At 52.5% G+C, this 12,805-nt stretch overlaps 1 protein-coding gene across 1 annotated transcript in view; it reads right to left on the bottom strand.

Annotated features, from left to right (window-relative positions):
* The window catches only part of LOC140686146 (acid-sensing ion channel 2-like), a 127,996-nt gene extending 116,162 nt beyond the window's left edge, over window positions 1–11,834 (bottom strand). The window contains exon 1 of the mRNA XM_072939070.1: window positions 11,280–11,834. Within this exon, the coding sequence (XP_072795171.1) occupies window positions 11,280–11,834 (555 nt within the window). The remainder of the gene's footprint in view (window positions 1–11,279) is intronic.
* Between the last annotated feature and the right edge of the window lie 971 nt (window positions 11,835–12,805).

Genomic DNA, 12,805 nt, shown 5'->3' with positions numbered 1-12,805 from the left:
CCTGCTGCACACCAGCCTGTGCCGTAACTACCAGTATGGTTAGTATTTAATAGGCGAGGAAACTGAGGCGAGGTTCAGTCATTTGCACAAAGTCATTACTCAGATCCGTTTTTTACTCACAGAACACTTCACTTCTGACACTAACTACCCGGAGTTAGGGCAGACCCCACGGATTAAAGGTCCAGTCGCATCAGATGCCAGTCACAAGTCCGGGTCATTTGTACTTCGGACCCACTCGCTGTAAATCAGGGATTCCCATGACCCCCTCCTCAGGGTTGAGAACTTGCTAGAATGGCTCACAGTACTCAGGAAAAGTTTACTTACTATCTCTGGTTTATTGCAGAGGCTATAACTCAGGAACAGCCAGGTGGAAGAGGTGCACGGGGCAAGGTGTAGGGTGAGGGGCCCAGAGCTTCCGTGCCTTCTCTGGGTATTCTGGCCTCCCAGCACCTCCAGGTGTTCACCAACCCAGAGGTTCTCCGAAATGCTCCCTTCATTTAGAGGTTCTCATGGAGGGGTTCCATTACATAGCAGGGTTGACTGAATCACTGGCTGCTGGTGATTGACTTAATCTCCAGGCCCTCTAATCGCATGGTTGATGGCAACCAGCCCCCATCCTGAAGCTATCCAGGGGCCCATCAAGAGTCACCTCCTTAAAGACACATGCACCCCAATGTTCCCAGCAGCACCGTTCACAATAGCCAAGACGTGGAAGCCACCTAAATGTCCATCGACAGATGACTGGATAAAGATGTGGTATATATACACAATGGAATACTACTCAGCCATAAAAAGGAATGAAATAATACCATTTGCAGCTACATGGATGGACCTAGAGATGATCATACTAAGTGAAGTCAGACAGAGAAAGACAATATCATATGTTATCACATATACGTGGAATCTAAAAAAAGGACACAAATGAACATATTTACAAACAGAAAGAGACTCAACGACATAGAAAACAAATGCACAGTTACCAAAGGGGAAGGAGGTGGGGTATATAGGAATTTGGGGTTAGTAGCTAACAAAGTACTGTACACAAAATAGAAAAACAGGATCCTACTGTATAGCACAGGGAACTATATTCAACCTCTTGTAATAACCTATAATGATAAAGAACATGAAAAAACATATATATATATATACACATATACATAGAACTGAATTACTATGCTGTATACCAGAAACTAACACAACACTGTAAAATAGGTCAATTTAAAAAAGTTACCTCCTTAGCGTAAGTCAGGTCTGGTTGAAAGAACCTTACTTGGTATAACCAAAGATGCTCCTCTCACCTTAATCCCTCAGGAAATTCCATGGATTTTTCAAGCTCTTATACCAGGAGCCAGGGATGAAGACAAATACACATTTCTTATTAATCAAAAAATCACAGTCATACAAGCCTGGAGCCCACACCTGTGTGGTACTGAATTCCGTGATTGGCTAAAATATCTCATTCTGTAATTTCCTCTGGTGCCAGAGCCCCTTCATCCTCCTTATGCTTGCCATAAGGCCCTGGTGCTCCAGGGCAGGGCATTCTCCTGGCCAGATCAGCCTCCTTCCAACCCCTATAACTGGGTCCATCTCAAGCCCCACCCACCCCAGAGTCACCACTCACCTGGTACCTCTCAGTCTCCCCAGCCCCCACCCAGGAACCAGGCCAGGTCCAAGTACACCCGAGGTTCACTCTCTAGGACTAGATCTAGCGCCTAGAATTTATGACAGATTGCATAACACAGGCAGGATTGATTAATCACTGGCCATTGGTGAATACTGGTCCCCAAAGGCCACTGGGAACTGCTTCTCAAGGAGCTGTGCACACTCCCTTGAAGAGGCCAGGTCATTTAACTGCCACCTGAAGCCCTGGCGACCCCCACCCATCCACTCCCTGCACTCTCTCTGGATGAACTGAACATCTTCTGTCTCCAAGGATTCTCTGACTGCACCATTCTCATTCCCGGCTTCTGAAACTCTCAGCCTCAGGGCTACACGGTATTGGGAAACGGGGAGGTTCTGCAGGCTGGGTGTGCTGGCTTGCATCTATTATCAGTTCTCTCCAATACCGTCTGTCAATGGCCCTCACCTCTGATCCCAAGGATCTGTTCCAAAAGGAAATAAATCAAAGATACTCAGAGTTGAAAGTAACTGTCGAGGTCATGAAATCCAGCTCTTTACCTGACATTGATCTACCTCCATCGCACTGCCAATAAGTGACTGTGTGGCTCCAGCCAGAGCTGATGACAGGGCACAGGTGCTCCCAGGATGGCTCACTCCAAGCAGCTGACATCCACCTCTGGGAACCTCTGCCCACCCGTGGGTGCTCGCACTGCCCTCTGGCCTCAGGCAGAGAAAGCTTCATCCCTCTTCTCTGGGAGGGCCTCCAAGTGCGTGAAGACAGCGATCACCCTGCCTTGAGTCACCCACTTCCCTTTCCAGGCGACAAAGTCTCAGCTCTTTCCTGCGCTCCTCATCATTCATGGTTTCCGTGACATATGAGGAGCATCACCCCTGGTCAGCCATACATCGTTCACTGCCTCCTGCTGTATAGATGGGCCCAAGCCACTGCCAACATCAAAGGCAGTCGCCTCCTTCCTGTGGCTCGAAGCCAGATGGAGGCACATCCAGGAAGAAATGGCAGAGAAGGCTGGGAGGAGGGAAGGAAAGGGACGCTTTCAGAGACAGCAGAACTGAGAAATGATGGGAAGGCAGCTGTGGATAAAGGTGTGAGCTAGACTGTGAGCATCTTGGGAGGATGCAGCAGCCAGGAGAACAGACATGGCTCAGCTCTTAGGCCACGGGAACTCTGGGAAGGGCTTTCTTCAGACCAAATGCTCCAAAGAGGAATAAACCAACTGAGCCTAGAAACAGCAGATCCTAATCAGAGAGATACTCATTTGAACTACGACAAATCTCCCTTGGAAATCGTTACAGGCCACAGCGGAGGGCGTGTCTACAAAGTCCGAGCTTTAAAAGACTTTTGAAATAGGTGTTTCCTTCTTCCTAAGCCAGACATAGGTCCATACGTCTAAGTAATTCTCCACATTATCAAACAGATGGAGAAGCTAAAACTAATCAAGACTTAGGTTGGGTTCCCTGGCAGAGCCTGAGATGGGGTTTCTCGTCCAGGTGATTTATTGAAGGAATGACCTCAGGAAAAGCCCAGGAGGCGATGAGGCACGCAGGACAGGGCAGGGAGAAAAGGTAAGCAAAGGTATGGTTTCGGGAGAAGGCTAGCTCAGCCTGATCCCACGGGAATCTATGGAGTGTACACTGCACCACACTTTGTTGGGTCTTGTGGCAAGATGCCTGGCATTCTATACTCCTGAGTCAGTCAGTCACTGGCCACTGGCCGCCCCCAGGCGGTGGGGAGGTGCATAACCTCTCAGATATCTCCAGGAGAGGCAGCGCCAGTCGACAAGGGCATCCTCCTGTTCTCAGTGCCGATGTGAGCCGTTGTTAGGAGCCCCAGCAGCAGGAAAGGGGGTCTGGAGGGAACACCAACCGACGGCATCTTCCACAGATGCCCTGCTAATTCGTACAGGGGCCCCCGCCCACAACTGCAGGACCAGCGTGATGGAATCTTTCAGGGTGACTGACAAGTTGCAGCCAGACACACAGAGCTCGTGGACAGGGTTTTGACGGTCCTATGCCTCCCCTACTCCACTACAGCTACCCAGTGTATCAGGGTGTTCTTGCTTCCACTGTGTAGCTCTATCTACATAATATAAACAAACAAACAAATATATCTCGTTAACAAGATAACATCAACTTCCTGTCCCCAAACATAAGTTAAGGCTGTAGTCTCAGCGAGCAAACGTGAGATCAGAAAGTAAATGTTGATTACGTCCTGTCGCATTGGAGTCCTGCAAGGTGGCAAGTCCTTGGGAATCGCCTAGTTCAGTTTCCTTATCTTACAAGCGAGGAAACGGAGGCCCGTGGAGGCTAATTACCTTGTCCCAGGTTGGGCCACTCCAGGCACAGAAGTCAATAAATTCAGGCAAACACGTTCCTTCTGTGCTGCATGCTTTATTTCTCCCGAGTATAAATTTCCATGGCCACTGAGGTAATCAATAGGGAAGGGACTGAGTCATGAGACAATGAGAGCTGGGAGATGGAGCAATGCTTTTAGCATCCAAAGGATGACCCTTTCCGGAATGCTGTTCCCAAACAAAGCCCATCCTGACAAACAGGCTTCCAGTAACCACTAAGCTCCGTCTAAATGGACTGGTTTTAAGGCCGTTGCATGGGAGAAATATGACACATGAGACTTCAGACTTGCTGGGGTGATGCAGGCCATTTGTTTCAGGTGACAATTAGCCCCCGTGGTCAGTTTTGATATGACAACCTACCCCATCCACCATAAACACTCAGACAAAAACAGAGAGCACACAGAACACTTTCAGGCATCACTAGACCCAGGTGGCAGATTTGCTCTGATGGAGAGAATGGGATACTTGGTACTTTGAAATATGAACCGCTCTATGGGAACAACGCCTCTGACAACAAACTTGGGGCTAAAAGCTACCAATTGAGTCGCTGGGGGATTTTTTTTTTTTCACAGGCTCCCATTTCAGCTCTTACTCTAGAAATCGGTAGCAAATCGGGATTTAGAAAATGTATAGAAAATTGCCTGGAATTCATCTCTTTGTTAAGGGAAGGACTTTCGGTAGAGAGGAAAAGAGAGCCACTGCAGAGAGGGGGTAAGGACCGATTCCCGGGTCAGGGAGCTACTTCCATCGGCACTTCTGGAGGTCTAAGGACTCCCAGGGACAGAGGCGCGGACATACAGCAACGAGGCTTGCCCATAGCAGCCTGCTGCCACTTCAGCGTTTCTTTGCAAATAGATGGTATGGGTTGTTATACCAGTCAGCTCCCAGTCAGTGTCCTTATCTCTTCATCACATCAGGGTACAGTCAATACACCCCTGAGAGCTATACTTCCCGAGAGCCACCATCCAACGTGCTGCAAACTAGAAGATCCCTACCACGGAAAACCACTCACTCAGCTGGTCAGAGAGGTTGCCTCTCCAGGATCACGGCAAAGGCCCGCAAAACTTCCAAGCGTCTTAAGGGAGATGAGTGGTTCTCTACTCTGCATTCAGTGCAATTTAGACCATTTTGACAAAGAGCCAAGAAGCTTCCCGAGTGAGGGAGAGTCAGGGTCCACACCCACGTGCCGAGGCATGCAGGGATGGTCGTGCAAGGACGTCATGGTCTTCACGGTCCTCATGGCCGTGGGGAGCTGGGCCTCAGTCAGAAGATCTACTTTGGTGTCGGCAAACGTATCTCTGGTTCATCGCAGCAAACATGAGACAAACAGGACAAAGATGGCCTCAGGTAAACGCACAGCTGGACAGTCAATTAAGTGCCATGAAAAAAAAGAGTAACTGGTGACCAGTTGTTGAGTTCTACCCCCCGCTCCTGAGTGAAGGCTGAGTGAAGAGGGGCGGTTACCACTGCCTCTCACAAATTATCCCTGGGCGCTTCCGGCAGATAAGACAAAATCTGTCCCACCAAAGGGGTGTCGCTCAGACTCACTGAGACTTATCTTTGGATTTTATTTTTACTCTAAATGGACCTTTGAGGGAATTCCTAACACCCTGGGCACTACCCACAGGACCCCCCCAAAAAAAAAAGACAGCAAGTTGACACTGACCAGGTGTGTATGCACATCAGATGTGTGATCCCAGGCGTGGGGATCCACACCCTCATGCACACATCACGGGGCCAAAAGGAGCCACTCCCCAAATACCGAAATTATACACCTAAAAATACCTAAGAGGATATTATGGGTAATTTTTTCTTCTTTATTCTTTCCCACACTTCCCAAGTTTTCACCAATGAGCACAGATCATTTCTATCATCAGAGTGCATATTATTAAAATAATAATAATGAGGCAAGCCATCCCAACGCAGGTGTGGTCCTGGATACCTATACTGAAAAGGGAAGCAAAAAAAAACAAAAAAACGGCTATTTCAGCGTCTGTCAGCTATAGAATTACCTTACAAGCAAAAAACTTCAAACCCACTTAGCACACTCTGATGACACATTTTGAGAGCTTACCAGGTGCTAAGCAGTTCTAAATCCTGAGAATGTGAAGTTAGTGAGGACATCATGTCTTCCAGGGTGGGGGAGACTGAAATGGGCAACATGTGAAAATTATCAGAGGTTAAAAAATTTAGGTATCGAATTAAATCATCTCTAAGGTCCCCTCCGGCCTAAAACCTTCATGATTCCAATGCAAGGAAAGCATCACGGATGTTCTGTCAGAGGAGAAGCCGAAGGCTGCTTAGGAGACAGAGCAGGAAGAGAGTAATTTAGATTATGGTAAGGGGAGAGGGATTGGCAGTGGTTTCCTGGAGAAGGCTACGGAGATGAACTAAAGCTGGATTTTAAAGGACGTAGGATTTAAAGAAATTGATACTGAGAGGTGTGAGAGGCACAGGAGTAAGTCAGAAAGGTCCATGAGCAAAGGATGCTGGGTCAGTTCCAGAAACAGCAAGTAACCATTGAATTAAAAAACCCTTCCTGGGGGTGCTTAGTGGGCAGGCCCTGTATTCATTCAGCATGACGGGTGCAGGGAATGTGTTCGATGAGACAAGATTCTCGCTCCCCACAAGCCCCCCATCCAGAGGGGATGGGAAACGGGCTGTGAGCTCTCTGAGGGCCAGGACCTGGTCTGGCTCTACCACTGCCACATAGTAGGTGCTCTGCTTGATTAACACAGGAATGGGCGTGCAGACACCAACAGGACACCCGGTGATAAATACACCTGGTACCCAGGCCACTCAGCTCCTACCGGGGGTGGGGGCAGCACAAGCTCCCTGGGCTGAGGTTAGCCGCGTGGGCTGGAACACGGAAGCCAAGGAGGGGGGAGGAACGAGAGGATGTCTGGGCAGCAGAACTGAGATGGACGTGCCGAGAAAAGTAAAAGTTTGACACATTAGGAAAATTAAGAGTCCCACAAACACAGCAGTTGCCTGTGCTCGAAAGCTGTGGGTGAGTCACAGCGCAGGAGAGTGGGAAGAGCGCGGGCCTGGCGTCGAGGGGAGCCAGAGTCTGACCAAGGCTCAGGCAACACTCTCGTGGGACGCTAAGCACAGCCAAGGTACCTGGTACGGGACAGGTGCAGGGTAGGTGTCTGCCGCGCACTAGCTCTGAGCATCCTCGGCCTCACTACATCAGGACAACAGCTCTGAGTGGCAAGTATTACTGTTCCTATTTAGAGATGGGAAAAGTAAAGGTAAGAAATGTGCCCAAGATTACACAGGGAAGAGGGGGTACAGTTGGAATTCCAACTCAGCACTCTCCCAGAGCCCACATTTTTCACACACCTGCTCCTCATGCGATAGGAAGTAGTAAGATTAGCTGTGGACCCATGAAGCTTAGGGCCAAGAATTCCAAACACATGAGCTTCCCAAACCCTCCCCTCCCATCTCTATCATGCTATGTGGTGAATGAGAGTCACAGGATTGCCTCTAACAAGATCCCATCGTGGCAAGACCTTTCTTTTAGGAAGAAAAGAAATGCCCTTCATAGAAATCTCAAGTTTAAAGTACACAGGGACCAACCCCCGCCCCCAAACTGTGGCGATCAGGTTAAAAATGCACACTGAAGGGTCATTTGCATTCCTGAACTTGGGGGCAGATGAACCCCAACGGGATGAGCAGAGAAGCAACGTAGAAACAGTCACGTGCTAGTCACAAAGCAGAGGGGCCGCCGCCTCTCGGCAATAGTGAAGTACTGAACCCAGTGGTGTCCTCCACTCTGAGAAACCCCATCTCCGTGATGCTGGTTTAGCCCAGGGTTCCAAACAGTGGCAGCCTCCTCCCTCTCCCTGGTTTATCCTGTCAGCATCACTCATCAACTGACTCTCCTGGTGGGCTGCAAACAGGGCAGGAAGACTGGACAACAAGAACCCTCCTACTGATGGTGGTAATAACCCAGCCTTACACGCGCATAGTTGTCACAAGGTACAAAAGGACTTTCACGTACATTGGCTCACATGCTTCCCTCTCCCTGTGAGTTAGAAAGTCACGTGTTACTCCCACATGTTCCATCAGCAAGTCGATGCCTAGAGAGGGTACAAAACACGACCCAGGGAATAAGCTAGGAAATGATGGAGCTGGGAGTCACACTTAGGTCTTCCTATCCTAATCTTCACTTCAGCTCATCCAGTCACGGCCAGAGACACACCCCTGGCCAGCCCTCCTCCATCCCACACACTCCTTTCCCTTCACGCTAGATCCGCCAGGCAATCTTGGCTGAGTAGACACTATGGAATCAAAGAGAGCCCTCTTCTCCTTTCCCAGGAAGGAGAAGTATGTGCCCGTCTGAAGTCAGGTGAGGAGACAGAGTACCCAGAGCATGCGACACACCTATTTACAAGGAGGTCAGAGGTCTACCCCCGGCTCCTGAGACTTGTAACCTCCACAGACAGCCTTTCCCTCTGCTAGAAGCACGGCTCACTCGTTAATTCAAAGGATGTTCTGAACCTCATTGCACACCAGCTAAGAACTTGGAAGAAGGAAGCGTATGAGAAAGCTTTATTTAGCTCTGGAGATGGCACAAGGTATGCTTTACAGAAAAGAAAAACAGAAACAACACGATCCACCTGGGACAGCCCCTCCCCCATATTTAATTTATCCAATAAGTCCGTCATAGCACAGAGGGAAGAAGCCACCCAGCGTAGGACAAACCCAGGGAGAGCCCAGTAAATGAGCCAAAGGCGGAGGGAGGTGCAGCAGAGAAAATGAATGAGAGCGAGCCGGAGAACCGACTTCTCCCATCACCGCCTGCGAGGCTCTCGCTCTCCTCCGATGTGGGAGCCAGAGGACAAGCACGCCTGCACCCCAGGCCAAGGGGCCAGGGAGCCAAGGGCGAATGGGAAGCATCAGCGCTCACAAACTTGGCATCGTGTCCCCCCTCGTAGAGGTTCAACTTGGCTACTCACTGGGATCAACGGTTTCCTGGAGTGGGTGCCCTTTTTGAGACTCCCCTGAACACCCTGAAGATCCAGCCCCGGGGTTCATCCCTTTTTCAACAACTAGGGGAGGTCACACATGGGGGGTCAGAGCCAGGAGGGACACGTAACCAGATCAGTCTTGGACTTGGCGAGGTTGGCAGACATTGACATGACACTTACTAAGTAATAAATTGTATCCACAGGCAGCTCCATGATTTAAGAGACCACCTGGAGAGGTCAAAGGCTCAGGTAAGGTTTCAAGACCTGGTATTTGGCCTCTTGGGACCCCAGGAACCCAAATGATGGGCTAGGTGCAGAGGAGCAGCCCAGGGTCAAAGAACCATTGCTTCTCAGTGGAACTTGGTCATGAACTGAGAGGAAGCCACTAGGTGGGCATGAGGTTACAAGGATGCTTGAGAACCCGGTCCAGGGTCCGCTGCCGACTGCGGCTGCTCTCACGCCCGCTCTCTCTCTCTCTCCTGTCTGCGTGTTCCATGTGTGTTCAGGCAGACAGAGGAACAGCTGAGCGTGTTTCGGAGCGGCATGTTGCAGTGGTGAAGCTGAGCGTTGCCACGGCACTAGAAAGCACGGGGTGGAATGCAGGGATCGTTTCTGCCTGCAAGAACAAGGCACTTTCCCCATCTCTCCCCAAGCCACCAAAGACATCATTTGTGTGTGACATGTTTTAGGATCCTGTTCGCTCCATTGAGAAGGGCTTCCAGTACTGCTGGTCCCTTCCCCCAGCTCAGACCCACTTCCTCTTTAGCATACACACACCACCGCCGATTTTGCTGGGCTCTTTCTCACAGTGTTTAAAACGGGTAACACAAAACGACTCCCCCAGGGAACAGAGCTCTACGGGATGCGAGAGGCAATGCCCCCTCCCCCTCAGCACGCTGGGCTTTTCCAGAATCAGAGACGGCCAACAGCAAGCACAGAGGCTGGCGGGCAGAGTCTGGCTGTAGCATTAAAAGAAACTCAGAGCGAGAGGCTGGTAGGCAGTGGATTTGAGAGCAGGCGGGGAGTGGGTGCAGCAGGAGAATGGTAGGGCACGTCTTAATTAGGCAGAGGGCCCCAGACAAGCGCTGACGACGGAGTCCAGTCTCTTTGTAATTGCAGCACCTGCCACGCTGAACTTACAATTGCAATTTGGCACAAGGCTCAATTCTCCCTAAGGCAGCTCTGGGAGAAGCAGCCACACTGGGCTTCTGGAGGGTCCCCGCCACCAAGCCCCTGATGCCCTAGACTCTCCTGGAAGCAAAGAGGTGTCCGCAGCTGCAATCTGACCTGTTATGCCAGGTTAGCCTAGCAGCCCACTAACTGGGCAGACACACAACCCTGGCAGCAACAGCTCTCCTCCCACCCTCCCTCTGCCCCTCCAGGAAGCCCCGTCCTGAACGTGAGCCACCTCCCCCTCCACTTTTCCTCTTTACTCAGCTCCACACGCCTCCTCCAGGCTTTCCGATCTCACAGCTGCTCGCCCCCTCCCCACACCACTCCTCTCGCATCCACGTTATACAGACAGCAAACCGAGCCTTTGAGTTTCCAGCTGAAACTCCCAGACGAGCCAGCCTGCAACGTTTCGCCCTCATAGGCATCTCACTGACCATCCTACCCACAGGCTTCTACCTGGACCCGCCTCTTTGGCCCAAGCACCCTGGACATCTCTTTGCTTTTGAACTGCCAGCAGACCAGACGGAGACCCGAGGTCCCCGGCCTCTCCTCTCCCCAAACAGAGCTCAGAATCCATGCAAGAAAAGGAAGCAAAGAGACTTCCACACCTTTGCAGCACCACCTGATCCAGCAAGCTCCCAAAGCCACTGGAAGCACCCAGGCTGCCTGGGGCCCCACGCTCCCTCCTCCAGCAGCTGGAAGCTCCAGCCCAGCCCACAGGATGCTGAGCCTGATGCCACTTCCGAGCAGAGAGAGAAAAAAATGCCACCTCGTCAATGACAAGCTGTTCCAATCACACAGCTCAGACACCAAGTGCCCTAGACCACGGACAGCTCAGGCCTCCTCCCTCCAGCTGGGCGGAAGGCAACTCAGCACATCTGGGGTGGCGATCCCCCTCAGCAAGGCCCCCCGCTCGCCCTCCACGTCTGCCCAGACAGCAGTGCTCCGTCCCAGCAGGCAGGCCTCTCCAACCGGTTCCAGCAACTCAGGCCAACTACCCTCTTGGCCTTCCACGGACCCAGCGCTCTCTCTCACCTGCTCCAAAGTGCAGGGAGACCCTGAACCAAGCCGGAGGCCATCAGCGTGGCGCTTCTCCAGAGGCCCGAGCACAAGAATGAACTGAAAACCGAGCACTCACAGTGGTGAAGTCCTGGTGGCCGCACTCCTGCCCTTTGAACTTGCAGTAGAGCATCATGTCCTTCAGGTCGTGGCCCACGCGGTGCAGGAACTCCAGCATGCTGAACTGCTTGGGTTTGTAGTGCCTGAAGTTGGCCTTCTGCCGCAGGGCCTCCAGCACCGCGGGGTCAGCCAGGTGCGGGTCCGGGATCTGCAGGTTGACGTCCAGCAGGGCCAGCAGCTCCCCGGCATGGTACAGGTCATTGGTGGTGAGTCTGGAGAAGCGGAAGCCATTGAGGTTACAGAGGGTCACGGCTGGGAAGACCAGGCTCTGGGCCACCACCTCGTCCACCTTGGTGACGTGCTGGTAGGAGAAGTAGTAGGTCACCCTCTCGGAGCTCTCCACCAGCAGCAGACCCAGGGAGCCCACGAAGGCCACGGCCCAGAGCACGCGCCGGACGGTCAGCGGCCCGTACACGAAGATGTGGCGGATGCCGTGGAGGGTGGAGGTGTTGGCGAAGACCTGGATGCTAGAGGGCTGCAGGCTCCCCTCGCTGGGGCTCTCCTTGAGGTCCATGGGGACCCTGTGCAGTTCCGCCAACTGGCTTCACGTTGATCCGGTTTCAGGGAAGAGGTCCCAGTCCTCGGGCTCTGCTTAAACCCTGCCGTTCAAAGGAGGGAAGCAAAGGCAAGCCTCAGGCCAGGTGCCGTGAGTTCATCCTGAGAACCCAGCCGCACGCCGCCAGGGGTGAGTGTTTATATAAAACCCATTCAAACTCTAGCTCCTGATTTTTTCCAGGCGATAAGGAGGGCTGGTTTTATTTAGGGAGACACCAAGGTGATGTGGAAGAGATGTGGGTGGGAAGGGAGAGCTTAGCCAATGGAAATAAAGTCCTCCCCCCTACACACGCCACTAGAGACAAGATTAAAAGCGAGAGCGAGGGAGAAAATGCTTAAAACAAGTCGCTCAGCAGCTCGGAGCCTGTTAACCAGTGCATAATGCCCCGTGTTAACCATCCCGGGGATGTCAGGGCGGCCGCGCTGATGCACTGCGGGCGGGCGCAGCGGCGCAGCTTCAGACCGGCCTCCGCCGCTGCCGCCGCCGCCGCCGCTCCGCTCCCCTCCCGCGCTGTTCTGGACTCCGGATTCCGTTCCTCGCGGCCAGCCTTCGTCGTCCCTCCTCTCTTCCTCCTCCTCCAACGGGCCCCCTTTTCTCCGGGGTGGGGGCAGAATTCCAAATGCCGGCGGGCCGCGGCCAGCGCCTTGGAGAGGAGGCAGCGCGCGGCCGCGGAGAGGCGAGGACCCGGAGGCTGGGAAGGATGCGGGGGGCTCGGATGGGGGACTCGTCTCTCCCCCGCCTCCGGGAGGAAGAGCGACGACCCAGAGGGCACCGATCTAGCCAGCCTCCCTCACCCCGTCCTCCACCAGGCTGCTGGAGGGGAGAGGGCAGAGGGTAGGCAGGGGTGGGGGTGGGGGAGAGGGCTGATAGGGTCGGGGGACCCAGCGAAAGTTTCTTTTTGGTTTTTTTTGGAAGGAGCTAGTGGGGGC

The sequence above is a fragment of the Vicugna pacos genome, chromosome 16 (genome assembly GCF_048564905.1).
Source record: "Vicugna pacos chromosome 16, VicPac4, whole genome shotgun sequence".
Taxonomy (NCBI): domain Eukaryota; kingdom Metazoa; phylum Chordata; class Mammalia; order Artiodactyla; family Camelidae; genus Vicugna; species Vicugna pacos.
The sequence above is the reverse complement of the archived record's forward strand: the minus strand, read 5'-3'. Positions and strand labels throughout refer to the sequence as shown.